Here is a 21,194-nt window from a genome sequence, read left to right as displayed (position 1 = left end):
TGCATAAGATACGCAGTAATATATTAAGATGTTACAACCAGAAATAAAGAACGAAAAATGGCGTCAAGGGCTGGCATCGCCGAATAAATTAAAAAAATACAAAACAACCAACGATGTTTCAATTCTTATTAAGAAAAGAAGCAAAAACACTAAAAGTAAAATAAGTAAGACACAAAAAGAAAAAAAAAAAAATTATTATAAGTATCGTTAATGATTGCGTACTTAAAACAATAACCCTCGGTTTCGCAACTGAGTATTTGAGGTTGAGTCGTTCTCAAAGCCTACTTAAGTTCATACTTATTAAATTTCTGTTTCTGAATTGAGATTTCTTATGATTGAGTTTGGTTTGAGCAACAGAGCTTGAGAAATCTCAAATTTGACAGTTGGCATGCTTAACTTCATGTTTAGCGACAAAAATGCGTTTCACAACGCGTTTGACAGCGCTCAAACCGTACTTGCTCAAAGTTGAGTCTGTCAAATTTAAGTAACCAATTTCGGCTACTTAATCCTTAATCAAATATTTTTACTCGTGATTATTGTGAAATATCAAGTATTATACAAGAATTTTGTTTGCTGTACAATGTCCAGTGACGATACTTCGTTAATCTAATCTTATAACACCATTCATAAATGCAGCCATACCGTCACAAGAAGCATTTAATAGAGCCCAGAACCCAACAAGAAACACCATTGAGTGATGCTTTGTGGTCTAACCGGCTCAAACACAAAAGGATCTACACCCGTACACTTCACCCCAGAACTACTAAAGTCATTTGAAGAGAGCAAATCATCTTTAGCTGAAGCAACATTGCTATTTCACCCGGACTTTCACGCAAACTTGGCAATATTCACTGATGCATCGGACGTATTTATCGGCGGAGTCCTCTAACAAAAAAGGAATGACCTATGGGAGCCGTTCGGATTCTTTTCACGGAAACTGTCACCGTCGCAAACTAACTACAGTCCATACGATCGAGAACTCCTGGCTATTTACGAAAGCATAAAATACTTCAAGTACATGATCGAATCAAGAACGTTCACCGTGTTTACCGATCATAAGCCAATCACATATGCCTTCACAACTAAACGTGACAACTGTTCTTCACGCCAACAAAGGTACCTAAACTACATAGCACAGTTCACTACCGACATCAAGCATATCGCACGCCGAGACAACATTGTGGCAGATGCCTTATCAAGAATAGAAGCCGTAAGCACCATAAACTACAAAGATCTTGCAGATTCTCAGAACACAGATCCTGAACTGCAGGGCTTGCTAAACAATGGAACAGCTCTGAAACTAGAAAAGATAGTTACACCTGAAGCTACCGTATACTGTGACGTGTCCACTGCAAATCCAAGACCATTCGTTACTCCAGCATTCCGGAAACAGATATTCGCCAGTTTGCATAATCTCAGCCACCCTGGAAAATCAACCACTGCTAAACTCATCTCACAAAGATACGTATGGCCTGGAATTCAACGCGATTGCAAGACATGGACTCAAGAATGCACAGATTGCCAAAGCAACAAAGTAATCCGCCATACTTCCGTACCTTTATCCACCTTCCCTACTCATACCGAACGCTTCTCACACATCCACATGGACATCGTAGGGCCATTACCAATTTCATCTGTTCACAGGTACTGCCTCACCGTCATTGATAGATTCACACGGTGGCCTGAGGCATACCCCATGCCAGATATCACTGCGGAGACCTGCGCCAAGACCTTCATCGCTCGCTGGGTGTCCCGCTTCGGTTGTCCCCACAAAATTACGACCGACCGCGGAGCCCAATTTGAATCCCACCTGTTCCGGAGCATCGCCCAACTCATCGGTGCGAAACACTGTCCCACAACTGCGTACCATCCAGCATGTAACGGCATGATCGAGAGATTCCATCGCCAGCTGAAAGCGGCAATCATGTGCCACACAAACTCCGACTGGACCGAGGTACTTCCCATAGTTCTTCTAGGAATAAGGAGTGCATGGAAAGAAGACCTCAAAACTTCAGCTGCAGAGCTAGTCTATGGAGAGCCACTACGCTTGCCAGGCGAATTCTTCTCACCTACCAAGGATATCACTCCTGACATGGCAGACTTCGCTGCACGACTACGCTCTCACATGGGTAAATTGTCTCCAACCCCAGTAACATGGCACAATAACAACACATTCTACCTACCAAAAGACATTTTCACATCTGAATATGTGTTTCTACGCCAAGGTCACGCAAAGAGATCGCTAGAATCACCTTACACAGGACCGCATAAAGTCCTAGGAAGAAACGCAAAATCATTCATAATTGATTTCAAGGGTAAGCCGACCACCGTAACGATAGACCGATAGACAGACTGAAACCCGCATTCACAGCTCCAGTAGATGATGACAACAATAGACAGCACAATCAAATCCCAACAAATAACAACTTACCAATGCAAACTCCAGCTACTGATCAACCTTGGTTGTGTGCGCGTTAGGCGGCGCTAGTGTCACGGTAAACATTGAGTCCGCGTAGTTTAATTATAAAAATAACTAAAAGTACTTATTACTATGAATTTTGAGATTTAAACTACTTGTAATAGAATAACTAAAACCAAAACAAACAAAAACTGAGTAAGTGCATAGTGATAATATTATCCCAATTTTGATGCATAACACAGTTACTAAAAAGTGATATATGTTGCTATTAAACCTAAAAGAACTATATTTACAAATATCATAATATTGTGACCTTTGGACTTAACCGATTCAAAATTCAAACTTTGGAACCAATAACACGATTCAGCGACATCTTGTATTGAATATCGGAACTACATAAAAGATACCACAGAGCGACACCTAGCGAAAACTCCAGTGACTTCCTAAGTAAACCAATAACTAGGCAACCTCCTATTTATGCTACTTGATAAAAGAGGGCGCTGTGCTGGAAATCTTGATGCTGAATATGGATAATATTACGTTAAGAAAATATCGTAATAAATCAAGTTCGAATCCAGATATAACGAATTCATCTACAATGCTTGATGAAACTGTATGGAACTCAACTATTCTGGACTCAACAACCCAAAGTTTACCACCAACTATACTGGACACTTCTCAAGTCAGTGAACTACTTGAAGAAATTAAATTGATTAAAATAAACTTGGAAAGTGCAAATACTGAAATAGAAAATCTTATAACGGAGAACTACGATCTGAAATCTAAATTAGAGGAAAAGGGCAAGGAAATTGAATTGATTTGGAAAATCTCTCTTGCATCCCCATGCATACGAACCCCAATCAAACATACTCCGACCAAAAAAACACGGAAAATCGGATCCCACCAAAAATCCCTACTAGAACGCCATCTGACCTATGTATCTGAATCAAGTAACTCAGTACAAGGGAATAATGAGCCAGATATGACCAACACACACATACAGGCCTCTAGTCCTACAACAGAGGGCACCACTGATCTGAACAAATCAATGATGAAACGGCAACTGCAACAAAAACCAACGGCCAAACCCCTAAACAAGTGTTTGGACTCAAAAAAACCAAATATATACATTATTGGCGACGAAAATTTACGAGGACTAGCAAGTACTATGCATGACTGTCGGAAGAATACCTGAAATGATATATATAAGATATCATCCACTATTAAACCACATGCTAATAGTTCTCAAATTCTACACTCTGTATATAATAATTTGTCTGGATTAACTAATGATGACATTTTTGTATTATCTGCTGGCAACCATGATAGCTGCAATGAAATGTTTTTATGTGAGCTAGGAAAAACGCTTAAAAGTTTAGCAAATAATCATGTATTCATACTAAGTGTTACCGATAGCGAAAATGAAACAACATTTAATAAAATACTATTGAAATTAGAAAGGCAATATCCGAATTGTAAAATAATAAATACAAAAAATATGCAAGGTGATCAAGGTAGAAATTGTATTATTGATCAAATTTGTTTTAAGCTTAACGTAGAAATTGACTTTTTAAAATACTTCTTCTTCTTCTTCTTGGCGTCCTATGACCCCCCCGTGGGGCAAAGGGCAGACACAACGGTTCTCCATCTCTTTTTAAAATACAGGAACGATTATATTATAAATTGGAAGAAAATTGTAAGAAATGGCAAGAAAAACGAAAAATTGTTTGTGAAAGGAACTATACCCTATTTCTTTAACAAACAAAGTATGAAGAACATGGCCAAAATTGACTGTAAAAGTGAACCTGAACTTGTAAAGGGTACAATACCCTATTTCTTTAATAAACAGAAAATTAAAAATATGTCTGCTGTACAGTCCCATAAAAAGGTTGACCCTAGGGTTCATTCAATGGTAGAGACCAGGGCCATTGTTGAGACAAGCTCTAATGTTGAAACAAGCGTTAATGTAGAGTCTAGAGTAAATGTAGAGCCAAGAATGAACAAAACTGAGTTTTTTCGATCATATTAATATATTTCACCAAAATATTAATGGTTTAATTAACAAAACTGACATATTAACATTGCATTTAAATGAATTTACTAATGACAAAATGAGTCTGGATGTGTTATGTATAACGGAGCACAATATGGTAAAATCTGACTCTCCGATCTTGCATGTACCAAACTACAAACTGGCTACTTATTCTGCTAGAAACAATAGGCATGGAGGGACATGCATTCTTGCAAAGAATAGGCACAGATACAAGGAACTTGATTTAAGAAGTTTTAACACTCCCGTTATTTTTGAATGCTCTGGCATACAGCTGCTTGAGCATAATATAAACATAATATGTATATATAGGTCACCTAAGAAGGCAGCAGGCACATGCAACTCCTTCCTTGAAAAATTGGATCGCCTATTATCAATAATCTGTGATAAAAATAAAAAAACTGTATTATGTGGTGATTTTAACATCGATCGACTATCACGAAGCCGAGCGTCGGTTGAATTTGAGAGTTTGCTACTTACATATAATTTAAAACTCATAATTAACGAACCAACAAGGATTAGTAGTGGAACCTGTCTGGATAATATCTGTCATAACATACGAGGCTGCGTAGGTAAAGTTGTAGAGTTGGCCATATCCGACCACACAGCACAAATATTAAAGTGTCCTGTCAAACAATATTGCAACCTTAGCCATTGGTTTATAGAAAATAGAGACTATAGTGACCAAAACATACAAAAATTTGCTAGGTATGTCAAGATGCAAATGAGGCATTTGATAATTTCCACAGTACATTCAAACTGTTTTTTAACAAATTTTAAGAAAAGATAAGTAAAAGATAAGTAAGTCTTGGTACATGTGCTTATGCTTCGAGTCCAGTCGGCCGGGAACCTCTGAACGATTGACAGCGAGCGCGACACATTCGATATCGATACTAACCGATTTTCAAGTGCTTTACTAATACTTATTGTGCTTTTAAGTAAATACTAATACCTAGTGTTCATTGTTTCTGTGGGAAGAATAATAAAAACTAACTGTAAATATAGTGTTGGACTTTTATTCCAAGAAAGAAGATTACTTGATTAGGAATAGACATCGCTATAGCAGCAACTAGTCTTGATAAAATTTACGTCTCTGAACCAGTAACGGTTTAGGTAATTGTTGAACTTTATCAGTGCTTCAGTTTTCTGGGATTTGGTCATTGTATACTTGTAACCTGCCATTACATATCTCAATGGCAATCGGGCTAAGCCAGCACATCTCGCAATATGTCGTCTTTGTATTGTAGATTTAATCCCTAATCCTTTCGCCTTTTTAAAAAGGCTGGCATGGCACAAAAATCATAATAACATCCTTTTATTACTGCATTCGGGATTTTTTTTCGTATTGCTTACATTGCTGAGTTTTCGTAATCCAGTGTCAATTTTACGGGGTTCCATTCAGGAATTGTGACTATATCATTTCAAATATAAGTTTGAAGGTATTTTCAGTTTTATTATTAATGAAACCAAAGAATAAAGGTACTCCATGTAGTCCATGAATGGTATATATTTGTGTGAAAGGTTCAGGGCAAGACTTAAAAGTTCCATCCAGAAAGAAATGTTCGAAATTGTCCAAATACGTTTTTATATCAGAAGAAGAAAATAATAAAATCCTGGTGTTTGTGTCACTGTCGTTATAGTCGGCCTTTTTTTTTCTTTTAAGTTATTTATTCATTATAACAAACACTGGTAACAAAAAACAAAAACGCCAAACTGTACAACAGTTTGTTGGCGTGACGCGCTCTAAACATTCAATCTTACAACTAATTACTTATATACCTACTTAAATCCCTAACCATAATATAGATAGATATTTATAGATACAGTGATTATGCACTCGCATCAACAATCTCCCGCGGAGAAGCCTGAGCCGGCCGAGCGCAGAGATGAGTCACATGCGCCCGCCCGGCCCATACCTATCCGCAGGCGACCGGGCTAAGTACCTACTCACTGTACCTACAACTTTAAAAATGATTTTTTTAAATTAGATTATAAACAGTGTTGGCTAGCAACATTAATTGTCTATGATTATCATCTATATTTCATATCATTGTCTATGTTCAACTTCCTCTTCCGTTTCTGCTCTTCACACGAAAATACACGGATCAATCACAATTCCCGTTTATTATTACTCCCACGAGCTTCAAGCACCCCCAGGGCCTACAAATCAACCACATACAGTCCACTCCGCTCCATGGTCCTTCTCGGATCGAGGGGTAAGCTGGGAAGTACGACAAACGCAAAATCCGTGCGAACTATTTTCGAGCTTCGCGCCATACAAGTTCAAAAAGGGCGCCATCTTGCAGCTCCACGCAAATTATCCATCGTGGTGTGCAACAAGAACGCAGCGGAAGGTGCAATTTCGATCGTCGAGGTTGGCAAGACTGCGCTGAGATCAGCGCCACCAACAACCAATCAGCGAGCGCGAATCAGCGAGTCTGCGCTAAGAACGGTGCCATCGACCAATCGGCGCGCGCGATTCTGCGGGCCGAGAGCATCCGGCGCACGAAGATACCGCCGACTGTCAGCCGAGCCGCCGCAGCCGTCAAAGTCGCAAACAAAAGTGCAAAGCAGAAAAAATTCAACTCACGCCGCCATTTTTCGGTTGACATCGAACAATATTTTAGTATTAGTGACTATAAGTGCTAAAAGTTAAGTGGTGCAATTGTATTTACAACCAAAAATGGATTTAAAAAAGCTTAAATCCGCAAGGGGCTTCGTAAAAGGTACCATTACACGTTTATATAGCTTCGTTAGAAATGAGTTGTCACAGTTGCCGCTAGAAACTTTGAAAATTAAATTGGAAAAAGTAAATAGTGCATTTCTGGAGTACGAATCCCTCAGCAAAGAAATCTTGTGCATAGATCACGAAGATTCTGAGGATTTCGCAAGTGTAGAAGACCAGTTTTATACGATTGCCACCATTTTAAACAAAGAGATAAATTCACGGTCACCACCTCAGATTCCAGCGGCAACTGTACCTTCAACTCCAGCTACAAGTGCAATAAAGTTACCTCCTATAGATATACAAACTTTCACAGGTAAATTCATAGATTATGTACCATTTATAAACATATTCATGTCACTAATTGACAACAACAATAGTCTAGATAACATCCAAAAACTGTATTATCTCAGATCATTTGTGAGAGAAGAGCCTTTTGATCTCATCAAGAACCTGCCATTGGTAGGTGAAAGCTATCAGGAAGCTCTTAAACTCCTTAAAAATAGATATGAGAATAAGAACAGAATTGTCAATGAACATATATGCAACCTTCTAGATTTGAGGACAGTAGGAAAATCTACAGCAAGCAACTTAAGAGAGTTTGTATCAGCTATTAGGCAACAAGTAGCCGCCATAAAAAACCACAATCCAAACATCATATACTGGGATCACATACTAACATGTATAATTCTGCGCAAATTAGATGGTTATACGTCTCGGGCATATCAACTCGAGCGGGACCTGGACGCCGAACCCAGCCTGGAGGATTTGCTCTGCTATCTGGACAAAAGGGCTCTGGCGCTGGAGGGCACCGACCAGGGTCCTCACCACCAACAACCCCAAGCAAGATGGTCGAACAGCGGGAAGGTAGCAGCACACGCAGCCGCAGCTGACAAGCCGCCAACCTGCTTAAATTGTAAGTCAACAAATCATAAGCTATTCAATTGCAAAAAATTCCAGCTGATGGCGAGCAAGGAGAGGATAGATTTTGTTAAACAAAATAAGCTGTGCAATGTCTGTCTTGGTGCGCATTTTTCAAAGTGTAGGTTTCACTTCAGATGTGCTGAGTGCAAAGGACCCCACAACACTCTGGTGCATTACAATGAGCCTGCCCTCGCACCTCCTGTTACTTTAACAGGCAATAATAACAGTAATGTACTTTTACCCACAGCTAGAGTGAAGGCTGCAAAGGATGGTACAGAGGTTCATTTCAAAGCACTACTGGACAGTGGATCTCAAGTTTCAATAGTCACCTCAAAACTAGTCCAGCTCTTGGGTTTAACTCCCAAACAAAGTGCCACAAATATAATAGGCATATCAAATGCAAAGAACCATTTGAAATACTGCGTTCCGTTGGAGATTCATTCACTGAAATCAACCTTCAAGACCACAGTAACCTGTCACGTCACCGATCAGATTACCTCTCAACTGCCCCAATCTAAAATCAATTTAGATGAGTTACAGCTTCCATCTAACATTGAATGGGCAGACGAGCAATTCAATGTGCCAAGTGACATTCACATGTTAATGGGTGCCAACATAATGTTTCAGGTGCTACTGCCGGAGAAGAGCAGTGTGACTCCTGCCAACAACAGCGGGAAGCAGTCGCCAGCTCAGAATGATCTGCACATCTTTAACACACACTTCGGCCACATCATCGGAGGGAGTCTGCCGACAGGTTCCATTAAGGGTCAAATATTATGTAATAAGGTAGTGCTAAAATGTGAAATGGATCTCAATGAAACACTAGGCCAATTTTGGACAAATGAAAAAGTACCTGAAATATTTTCAGAGAAGTCTCCAGAACATGAGCTCTGTGAGCAAATATTCCAAAATTCAGTAGAACTCAAAGATAAACAGTTTCAAGTTCCATTGCCCTTGAAATTACCTCTGTCTGAAGTAAAAGAGACACTAGGTGATTCATTTAATTTGGCTCTGAAAAGATTTCAGGTACTTTTTCATTTGTCCAAAATTGGCCTAGTGTTTCATTGAGATCCATTTCACATTTTAGCACTACCTTATTACATAATATTTGACCCTTAATGGAACCTGTCGGCAGACTCCCTCCGATGATGTGGCCGAAGTGTGTGTTAAAGATGTGCAGATCATTCTGAGCTGGCGACTGCTTCCCGCTGTTGTTGGCAGGAGTCACACTGCTCTTCTCCGGCAGTAGCACCTGAAACATTATGTTGGCACCCATTAACATGTGAATGTCACTTGGCACATTGAATTGCTCGTCTGCCCATTCAATGTTAGATGGAAGAATAATAAACGGGAATTGCGATTGATCCGTGTATTTTCGTGTGAAGAGCAGAAACGGAAGAGGAAGTTGAACATAGACAATGATATGAAATATAGAAAACATAGATAATAATCATAGATAATTAATGTTGCTAGCCAACATGCTGCGGCCTCACAAGATGAGAAAACAAATAACATTTTTCTTAATAAATGTATGAAATATAACTATGTGCCTATGTACTTAACACTTTTAGGTATCTATTTACTTTATAATAATAGTTTTCTAATAATATACCTATACGTATTTGGAAATAACATTCAAAGTACAACATTAAGTATATTAACAACTGATGTTATACTATATTAACAACAAAGGGAAATGACACATGTAGTTATCTAATAAAACACAATAATAACAATGGTATTAACAAAACAGTTAAACAATAACATCAAAGTTAGGTTGAATTACAACTACATCAACAAGTACTTAAAATTAATTACTTACTAAATATTATCCTCAATAGGTAATATGCAAATTTTATTTATAGCCCTAATGTGAGACTTATTATTAGGAGTTCTCACTTCTACAGCTCTAACCTTGCTGTCATGCCCGGGGAAGAGTTTTACAATCCTGGCCATGGGCCACATCATTGGAGGTGCGTTGTCCTCTTTTAAAATAACTAGACTACCTAGTTTAACATTACATACATCAAATTTCCACTTAGGTCTATTTTGTAATACATTTAAATAGTTTTTGTGCCAGACTTTCCAAAATGATTGTTTGATTTGAGTACAAATTTGCCAAAACTTTAATCTATTTTGTGGGATATTAGTGATATCACTTTCAGGGTACATCATTAAGGCGTTACCAATTAAAAAATGACCTGGTGTAAGGTAAGAGTAGTCAGTTGGGTCAGCGGTCAAGGGTAGCAACGGTCTAGAGTTGAGGACTGCTTCGATTTCACACAGCACAGTACTTAACTGTTCGTAGGTTAACACATTTTTACCTATCACCCTTTTCAGGTGGTACTTTGTACTTTTCACGGACGATTCCCATATGCCTCCGTACGTTGGTGAATAACATGGTATGTAATGGAATTGAATACCCTGTTGTGAAGCGAAATTATAAACTTGCTGACGGTGATTTTGTGAGCTTTGCAACTTATAGAGTTCGTTTAATTGATTATTGGCACCTTTGAATGTGCTAGCATTGTCACAATGTATTTCAGTCATAAGACCTCTCCTCGATATTTGTCTTCGCAGGCAAGCGAGAAACGTGTCGGTGGTTAAATCTGAAGCTAGCTCGAGGTGAATAGCTTTTGTTGTAAAACATACAAAAACGCAGATGTAACCTTTTCCAATTACTGAGCGTCTTACGCGTGACAATTTAACATCGATAGGTCCAGCGAAGTCTACACCTACTCGCACGAAAGCTCTATTGGTAGAGGTTACTCTACTAGCCGGTAATGAACCCATGAGTTGTTTGGCTACTGTAGCCTTTTGTCTGAAACATGTAATACATTTGTGAGTTATTTTTTTAACTTCTGATAATCCATTACAAATCCAAAATCTTTGATTTAAACTAGATAATAATAGCTTAGGGCCTGCGTGCAGTAGTCTTTCATGCTCACTTCTAATAAGCAGTGTAGTAATGTGAGATTCTCTTGGTAATATAACTGGATGTTTTTGGTTGTAAGTTATATCAGCATGGTCAAGTCTACCACCTACGCGCAGGAGGCCTTCGTTATCTACAAAAGGATGTAAATTTGACAAGTTTCCTTTTAGATTGTAATTTTTGCACAAAGAATCTATCTCTGTTTCGAAATATTTATGTTGTTCGTACTTTATTATAAGCATTAAAGCGGAATTTAATTCAGCACTAGACAAATAGTCGTGATTTATTTTAGTTTTATTTTTATTCATATTGTTTAGAAATCGCAATATGTATGCTAAGAGTCTAACCATCTTTCTAAGATCAGAACAATTGCTGACTAAGCGCTCCAACACATACTCGAGCGGGCCTGTGTGAGACCCGTGGTCGCTGGAGAGCACTAAGCAGTGCTTCACTTCTGGTAAATCAGATGAAGTGTTCGTTTCAGTAATAGGAAAGTTATACTCACTGTCATTCAGGAAACGTGGGCCGTGCCACCATTGCTCGCAACTTGACAGTTCATGCGGCCTGACGCCTCTGCTTACGAGGTCAGCTGGGTTATTATCAGTACTAATATACAACCATTGCCAGCTGACGGTGTGCTGACGGATTACATTTACTCTGTTTGCGACATATGCTTGTAAATTCGTTAATTCCATTTTGAGCCATGCTAGGACAATCTGTGAGTCACTAAATAAGTAAACTTTGCTCACATTAACTTTTAATTTTAATGTGTCGTATGTTTTCGACATTAATTTAGATAACAATAGTGCGGCATTCAATTCGAGCCTTGGCACTGTCATCCCCTTTTTTTGTATAGGGTTTATTCTAGACTTAGAACAGAGTAGATGTAACGTGGTATTACCTGTTGGGGTGGTTACTCGCAGATAGATGCAACAACCGTGTGCCGTGGAACTGGATGCATCTGCAAACCCGATCAACTCCACTGTGTCTTCGTCTGAAAACCTTACATTTCTATTGATTTGAATTGGTTCCATGACTCTTAAGTCTTCGGTGAATTGGATCCATTCCCTTTCTACATCAGTTGGAGGGCATGAATTCCAATCTGTGTTGTTGATCCATAACTTCTGCATTATTGATTTTGCTACTACTATTATCGGATTTATGAAACCGATCGGATCGTAGCACCTACCTATATAACTAAGTATGCTTCTTTTTGTGAGTAGATTTGTATCGAACGTTCCTGGTGAAGTTATGATAAAATTATCCTCTTTAGTATTAATCTGAAGACCTAGGGTTTTCATATTGTAGTTGTCTTTTTGCAAATCAATACTGTCAAAGTGTTGATCCTCCAATGGTATATCTGACAAAACCAACTCGTTGTTGGAGGACCACTTATGAGTGTTAAAACTGCCTAAACTCAATAACGAGCATAATTGTTGTTTAGCTTCACGTACTGTGGCTAAATCATTGTGAGAATACAACACGTCGTCGACATAAGTGTTGTTCCTTAGTATGAATGCAGCTAAGGGATATTCATTCTCATACCTGTTAGCTAGTTCTATTAAACATCTAGTAGCTAAATAACTCGAACTCTTGAGACCATAGGTTACCCTATCTAGTCTAATGCATTTTATTGGTTGACTGGGATCGTCCCTCCAGAGAATGTTTTGCAGCGATGTGAACGCTGGATCTACCAGGATGTTCCTGAACATGCGCTTGATGTCTGAGGTAATGGTATACCTACCTAATCTGAACAACAGCATAATATCAAATAGATCTCTCTGAACCACAGGACCATTCAACTGTAAGTCATTCAATGATACTTTTTTGTTTGTTTTCATGCTCGCATCAAACACTGAGCGTACTTTTGTTGTTTTACTCTCTGGCTTAATTATTGCATGGTGAGGCATGTAGTAAGCTGCCTGTTTATTGATGTCATACATCTCAATGTCGACATAGTGACCATGACCAAGAGATAAAAATTCATGTATGAATTGTTTATATTGCATGAATAGCTCTGGGTTTGCCATTAATTTCTTTTCTAAGTTATGAAATTCATTTTTCCAGAGCTAAGCAAAATTGATTGAAAGTGCTTATGATTACATATTTTTGGTGTCATGTACTCTCTGGTTCTTTCACCATAATAGTTTTTAGCGGTAGGCTGCATCAGCTTTCCTTTTTTTATAGATCTTGTTAAGTATGGGTGACTGATTTTCGTTTTATTTTCGTCACTATAATATGTTTCTAAGGCTATTAAATACCTAACCTACTGGCCGGCAATATTTTACAAATACCAAATAGTTTATAATAATCCTGTCTACAGTTTTCTTTGATTTTATTATCTACTAAATATTTAATGATAATTATCTGTAGCTGTTGTACTAACTCTAAATAAGTTTTAAAAGTCAGCCCATAACAATTTAAGCCATAGCTTAATAATGAGTCTGCGAGTGCATGATAGACAATATACAGGGTGCGCTTATTTAGAACTTTATTTAGATGATAGAATTTACCCAGGATCGATCTTAGCTTATTGCATACTAATATTATGTGTGATTTCCAATTGAAATGTTTATCTGTAATATTTAAATGTATTTACTATTTCCAAACTTTTACATAGACATTTTACTTTATTTAGGTGTAGACAATTATAGGTATGGCCAATTATTTTTGTTGTAGATGGATTAATATTTTTAGCGATTTTATTGTATGGTGAGTGAATATGCATACATTTTGTTTTATTTAAGTTTAGTATAATCCCGTTATCATGTGCCCATTTAGTGATATTCTCAAAATCAACAAGTATATTGTCCATCATGCTCGTAATGTCTTTTCCAGCGGATAGTAGGCACATGTCATCAGCGTACATGTACAGTTGGGAGTTATGTACTACGTTCGCTACACTGTTTACGTGCATGATGTACCCGACTGGTCCATACACTGAGCCAGTCCGGACACCATCACTGACCTTGGCTTCAGACCCGGCTGTTCCACTGATTACGGTGCGTAACGTCCTATGGTTAAGGTAACTACGTAACCACTGGTTGGTTGGACCACTTATCCCACACTCATTCATCGCCTGTAACAGCTGATTATGTTCGAGCGTATCGAACGCTTTTTAAAATCGATAAAAACGCAAGTACCTGTCTTCCTTTATTCAGATGGCTGTTTACATAGTCACTGAATTTTGCCAGAGCTGAAGAGGTGCTACGGCCTTTTCTGAAGCCATATTGGGACACAGATATAACATTGTTATTCTCTAAAAAGGGACTAATTTTCTTAACGACAGTTTTTTCAACAATTTCGTTTATTGCAGACAGTATAGCAATAGGCCGATAATTAGTATAGTCCAGATGATTACCTTGCTTATAAATTGGTCTGATTACAGATTTTTTGAGGTCGTCAGGATATATACCTTTTACCAAACACATGTTTATGAATTTTGCTAACAAATGGCAAATCTCAGTCTTGACATATTTTAGATCTTGTACCCTAATTTTATCTAAGCCGGGTGCCTTTTCACAACTCATTTTATCAATAATTTTAGATACTTTGAAAGCGCTCACTTTCTGGAATCGAAAAGACACATCAGTTTTTTTTACATAGGAGCTTCTATCCAAAAAAAATGTTGTACAATTATGCTTTAGATTTTGTATTTCTTGCGTGAATGTATTGGAGAATGTGTTACAAATATTATGTAGGATCTCTGTCTTACCTAAATACTTAATAATAACTTCATCTAAATTAGCCTTATTTCGCCCAATCCATTCAATAATATTTACCCATATTTTTCTGAAATCACCATTAAATTTTTTTATTTCTCCCTGTCTATACTTGTTCTTAGCCGAGTTTACGATTTTATTTATTTTATTTCGGTATTTTGTATAATCAAGTCTACGAGTCATACTATGGGGCATAGATTTCCAAGCTCTAAATAGTTGATCTCTTTTTTCTAACATTACCGCTAATTGCCTATTTATCCAAGGTTGTGTATGCCTTTTGTTGGAAAATGTTACTTTAATTTTAATTTCTTCATAAATTCGGCCAAAAACCAGTGCTAGCCTTTCGTACAATAATAGAGGGCATTCGATAGATAACATATCCGACCAGTTTACACAGCTCAGTTTTTCCCTTACCAATTTATTAGACAAAGGGTACCGTGTTGATGTAGTGCAGTTCGGGTCAATTTGCCCTGGAGGAAGTTTTTATATTTTTTTGGTATTTCTACTTAAGTTGGTGATTCAAAATGGAGCTTAGAAACTCCTAATGCCTTATTTCTTGCTTTGTATAGACCACTTTTAATGTTGACAAATTTTGCTTAGATAGCAACTAAGTGCACGCCATCGTCTTCTAGTCCGCATACTACTTCTTCAAACTGTTTTAACAGTCACATTACCTTTACAACCGATTTTATTGTAAAATTTCCAAAAAAAAATCGTTCACATAAGTTTTAATTTTATGCTACTGACGGCCGTCGTATAGTAGTTTCTCGCGTTTTAGTTTCTTAGTTATGAACTCTATGATGGGCTTAGAAAGCGACATAGTTTATCACTTCAGTTTTCGGTTGTTATATATTTTATATAAATTGCACTCAATTGCAATAGAAAACTAAATAATACTAAAATGACAACCCACCCGATGCCGGGGAGACCCCTGTTCCTCATCTCTGGCTTGCCTTTATTGGTTGTCCAGAGTGAACACTGACGAGGAACAGGATCTCCCACCTCTTGTTTGCCTTCATTGGCTGGCTTGAGTGGTGTACCGCTAGAGCAGCAATGCTCGAGGAAGGATGTATTACCCAGTAAGGTGCTTGTAGGGATCTTGACCGATAACGCGATTGTCCTGAGAGCCGTGGAATACCTCTCCATCCTTAGCACCTCATGCCATGTTGAAGTCAACATTCGACATTTGTTGCTGTCCTATGGTACCCCAGTGGTACAGAGGGCCTTCACAAGCGTGCGCCACGCCGTTCTGTCCAATGTTCTGTTGGGGTCGCTAATGCCCAACAGCTCGCCACAAGCTGCCCGTTAAATTATTAACCTCGACTGAGAGGCGTCGACAAATACGTGACATTCAATAAATTTTAGATTTATACCTATAGCATGACGCGGGATTCTTATTTTATCAAGAATGGGTAATGGTGAGACGAATCGAACCCAGACTTGCGTGACGTCATTAGGTAGTTCATCGTCCCAGGATATCTTTAGAAGCCAAAGTTGTTGCAATAAAACCTTAGCTTGCATTATTGTTGGACTAAGAAAACCTAGCGGGTCGAAAATTTGAGAAACGCTAGATAAGATAGTGCGCTTTGTAATTGAATTTTCATTGTTTTTTATAATTGGTATTGAAATGAAATTCATCACTGATGGGAGACCAACCTATGCCCAATGTTCAATGGTTATCATTGTTATTATCTTTAAATGATTTAAAATCCGACTGCTGATCATAGCTGCTATCATCGGGTACAAAGTTGTAAATCCATTTGCGTAATGGAAAACAGCCTGACTGAAGTGTGTTTGAAACATTTGCCTTAACAAATCATTTTTATCGTCTAAACCCGTGACCATATCGTCGACATAAAAATCGCAATAATTAATATGATGGATCTGAAGTACATGCGTCACATCCAAGCCAGTCACAGGAATGACATGTGGCTATGGCTTCACAGAGTTCATCGTTTGAATAAGATAATTTAGCTGCTTCTTCTTCGTTAGCCACATGTTATCCGCTGCAGGATGTAAGCCTCCTCCATACAGGTACAACAAATCAGGAAATCAATTCATTATACTGCTAAAATGATTCGAAACAAATAGAATCCTGCTCTCAGACTCAGTGTAGAAGAAAATTCAAACCATGATAATGACGAGCTGTCACATACAGTTAACCATTAACTTCTAACTCAGTGGCGTCATCCCCACCAGTTTTAGTAACTCCAGCAAGGCCTAATACGAGTACACAGGCTACAAGCCGCAGGCCACCAGTTTTGAAACTTTCACAATCTGAGTCTCTTGCAGCTAAGCTAGGAAGCATTCAAACGCTGCTAAACGCTAATGAGCAAGCTAAAGAGCAGCATGAGGCAACCATGAGAATTTTAAAAATTCATATTAGATGTATAAGTTGGAGCAGGAGAAGCTGGTGGAGCTGGCAAACAAATTAAAAGACATGGATGATAATATAAATTAATTGTGTTAGTTATTTAGGTTTTAATTGCTTGTAAAAAGAAATATAATATCATAACGCAGTTAGATAAACCATCATCTTGTGTAGCCCTCATCCTATTAAGGAGTTGCCTTGCTATGCCCAGGCTGACGTACACCGTGAGAACATCTCCCGCCTGGCTGTTCCCTGATGAGGTGGCGGCATTGGACGCGACTGTAAAGCGGACATTGGAAAAAGTTCTGAATGTCTCTCTAAATGACGCGCAATGGTGTCAAGCATCTTTGCCCATACGACATGGAGGCATTGGGGTTCGTAGGCTGCAAGATACTGCCCTAGTCGGATTCCTTGCGTCGGCGCACGGGGTCGTAAATCTAGTCACTCAAATACTCTCAATTAATGGTGATGGATTTAAGGTTCCGTTCGTAGATGTAGGGTTGACAGAGTGGGCTAGCAGGCATCCGAACCAGAATGTTGTCAAACCGAATATACAGAAAGAATGGGATGAAATTCAGTGTAAGGCTCTCGTTGCTGATATTATGGCAAACTCCTCGGGGGCCCACCTTGCACGGATTAAGGCGGTTACGAGACCGGAAGCGGGAGCCTGGTTGCATGCACTGCCTTCGCCCCAGCTTGGCACATATTTGGACAATGACAGTTTACGCATTGCAGTAGCATTGCGACTTGGTTGCGACGTCTGTGTCCCACACAAGTGCATCTGCGGAGTGATGGTAGAGGCAGACGGCCACCATGCTCTCAGCTGCACGAGGTGTGCTGGGAGGTTGCCCCGTCATAGTGCCCTCAACGATATAATACGCAGAGCTTTGGTGTCAGCTAATATCCCGTGCGTCATTGAACCTCCTGGTTTGTTTCGGACCGACGGGAAGCGCCCTGATGGCTTCACACTAATTCCTTGGCAGAGGGGCCAATGTCTGGTTTGGGACGCCACATGCGTAAGTACCTATGCCGCCGCTCATCTCGGCAACACAATTCGTGCTGGAGGAGCTGCTGCTGAGACAGCTGCAGGGGCAAAGCATTTAAAGTACTCTAATTTAAAAGCCTCTTACAGCTTTTTGCCCTTTGCTGTCGAAGCAGCAGGTTCCTGGGGAACAGAGGCATTATGCTTCATCAGAGAGCTTGGCAAGCGCCTGAAGGAAAAAGGTCATGATGCTCGCTCCGGGTCGTTCCTGGTTCAGCGCATTTCGTTGGCGATACAGCGCGGTAATGCGGCTGGCTTGTTGGGCACTTTCGAGCCAGGAACGATACGAGGCGGCATCTTTGACTAGTTAGACTAAGTTTGAGGCGAATACTTTGAATTTGTAAAATTTTATCTTTTAGTTCAGTTTTCATAATTTTATATACAATTAGGTTAGGCTTCACTAGTTAAATGCTAATTTATATTATAACCTTGAATAAATGATTTATGTAGGTAAAAAATAAATAAATCATAAAATATTATAAGCCAGCTTCCATAGCGAGGCCAAAAAGGGCTGGTACAGTCAGGAAGTAACTTCATTTGGGTGTACTTCTGTTTTTCTTGTTTTAGTTCTACCTTTTTTATTATCAATTATTTTTTTATTGTTGTGATGTTGTGTTTCTAAATGTCAAGTGTCAGTGTCAATCACGTGTCAATTTAAATTTTTCACAGATTAACTCTGTAACAGTTGTCTTTGCGTTTCGTTTCATTCAAACTTTTGTTTTTCTTAGGACCCTGTTGCATAAGAGTAGTAATATTTTATTTTTTCTTTAGCTCTCAACTTTACTGCTGGCAGATGGAATTTAAGTTTTAACTAAGTAATTAATTAGAATTAATATATATTTTAGATAACATATTTTTATATATAAATATTGGTACGTATAGTATTTATTATATGCATTTAGTATGTTCAACAACAGTGATGGTTGCGATTCAGATAGTGCAGGATTTGACTCTTGTTCCTCATCGGATGTTTTAAACAGTAGTAGTTGTAGTAGTTTCATAAGTTTGCCTTCTTTACCTGAAGTTTTGGACAGTCACTTCCATGATGTCCCGAAAAACTTCAATGTTGTGCACATTAATGCTCAAAGTATCCCGTCTCATTTCTCAGATATGCTGGCTTCATTTCACAACAAAAACCTACATGCAATTTTAGTTTCGGAGTCATGGCTTAAGCCATGTCTCTCCACTTCTTCTTATTCATTGCCTGGGTTTAATCTTATTCGCAACGACCGCACCGGTTCTCGGGGCGGGGGAGTTGCCATTTACCTCCGTTCCCATATTCCATACTCTGTGTTAAATTCCTCACCTCAACCACCCCCATCTGATGCCGGTGAACATCTTTTCATAGAAGTCACTCTCTCCCACACTAAGGTCTTGCTTGGTGTGTACTATAGCCACTCATGTCATGTCAACTTCTTCAATTCTTTTGAAAAACTTGTTGCGGACTTTACGCCTAGGTATAAGCATAGCATCATAATGGGTGACTTCAATACGTGTCTTTTGAAAAATGATTCCCGGTCTTCATGCCTTCAATCTATTGTTAAAGCTAGCAACATGAATATTCTTCCACTAGGTTCTACCCATCACTTTCCTAACTCTACTCCCTCTCTTCTTGATCTCATCATTGTATCGTCCACTACTCATGTTGCTAAGCACGGTCAATGTGGGGCTGATGGTTTTTCTTATCACGACCTCATCTTCCTTTCTTATAAAATTCGTCCCCCCAAGGCTAAGCCAAGAATTCTTCTTCAGCGCAATTTTAGTGGAATGGATCTGGATAACCTGAGAAGGGATGCACGGAATATTGATTGGAATGTTGTTCTAGATGCAAACAGCGTCGACGAACAAGTGTCTCTGTTCAACTCACTCTTAACCAATCTTTATGACGTGCATGCCCCGGTCAGGGCAATCAAAGTAAAGCACTTGCCGGCGCCATGGTTGACTGATGATATTAAAGACATTATTTATCGGAAAAATGCTGCCAAGTCCAAATTCAAATCTCAGCCTAATGAAGGAAACAAGCAAAAATTTGTAGCTTTGAGAAATCACTGCAACAAGGTGTGTAGGGACGCACAACGACGCCACATCCATAAGTCTGTAGAAAATGGCGATCCGGCCAAAGTTTGGAATTTTCTAAAGTCATTAGGTGTTGGCAAGGCCCGTAATAACGTAGTCCCGAAAGACCTTGATCTAGAATCTTTGAATTCACATTTCTCCTCTACCTCTGATTTAGACTCCGCTACTAAAATCAAAACTCTTAATCATCTTTCTTCTATACCAACACCTGACTTTCCGTCTTTTAATATTCGTCAATTCTCCGATTGTGATGTTGAGAAGAATATTCTTTCTATTACTTCCAACGCTGTTGGGAGTGACAGCTTGAGTCGAAATATGATAGTTAGATAGATAGATAGAGTACTCTTTATTTGTACACCAAGAAATGATTAACAATTTTACATAGACACTTAACTAGGGTACAAAAGGCGGTCTTATCGCTTATAGCGATCTCTTCCAGACAACCTTTGGATGGATGGACTAGAGATATAAAAGGGGTTCAGTGTACTTACTCAAGGAATATAGTATAATTTAAGTTATTATTATCTAACTACACACTAAATATAAGCAAAAAATAAATAAAAAATACACACAAGTACATACGCCTACTACATGTATTATAATACACAATTATATACAATATAATACATATATAAATATATACAAACACATATATACATACATACATCATATACATACACATACATATCATACATATTATACCTACATACATGATTTTTAATACATATTTAATGATCTGATAACAGCTAAACAGTTGATTTAAGGTAGTGTTCCTTCACCATTCTCTTAAAGGTTTCCAGAGTTGGTGCTTGTCGGATTTTTGAAGGAAGATCATTCCACAAAGTGATAGCACGTACTGTGTAAGAAGCACTGAAGAATTTAGTGGTATTAGGAGGGATATTAAGGCGGAGATTGTGGGTAGAGCGCAGTGTC

The 21,194-nt window shown here is 38.6% G+C and overlaps 2 protein-coding genes across 4 annotated transcripts; one reads left to right on the top strand and one right to left on the bottom strand.

Moving 5' to 3' along the window:
- Positions 1–221: 221 nt before the first annotated feature.
- On the bottom strand, positions 222–13,100 carry LOC125491221. Its single transcript, XM_048632696.1, has 2 exons — positions 12,076–13,100; positions 222–519 (listed from the first exon to the last, which is right to left on the bottom strand). The coding sequence occupies exons 1-2, from the start codon at positions 13,078–13,080 to the stop codon at positions 514–516; spliced, it is 1,011 nt and encodes a 336-aa protein (XP_048488653.1). The 5' UTR covers positions 13,081–13,100; the 3' UTR covers positions 222–513.
- Positions 6,476–9,451, top strand: LOC125488539. 3 transcript variants are annotated; one of them, XR_007268191.1, is made up of 3 exons: positions 6,476–7,195; positions 7,898–8,110; positions 8,746–9,451. XR_007268191.1 is itself a non-coding variant. In XM_048632695.1 (3 exons), exons 1-3 carry the CDS (start codon positions 7,153–7,155, stop codon positions 8,814–8,816), a joined length of 642 nt encoding a protein of 213 aa, XP_048488652.1. In that variant the 5' UTR covers positions 6,476–7,152; the 3' UTR covers positions 8,817–9,451. The 3 variants fall into 3 exon arrangements, 2 of the variants coding, with proteins under 2 accessions (XP_048488652.1, XP_048488651.1); XM_048632695.1 differs by having other exon boundaries at positions 6,476–7,510; XM_048632694.1 differs by having other exon boundaries at positions 6,476–8,110.
- Positions 13,101–21,194: the final 8,094 nt, after the last annotated feature.

Source organism: Plutella xylostella, chromosome Z (genome assembly GCF_932276165.1).
Source record: "Plutella xylostella chromosome Z, ilPluXylo3.1, whole genome shotgun sequence".
NCBI classification, from domain to species: domain Eukaryota; kingdom Metazoa; phylum Arthropoda; class Insecta; order Lepidoptera; family Plutellidae; genus Plutella; species Plutella xylostella.
This window is presented reverse-complemented; position numbering and strand designations above follow the sequence as displayed.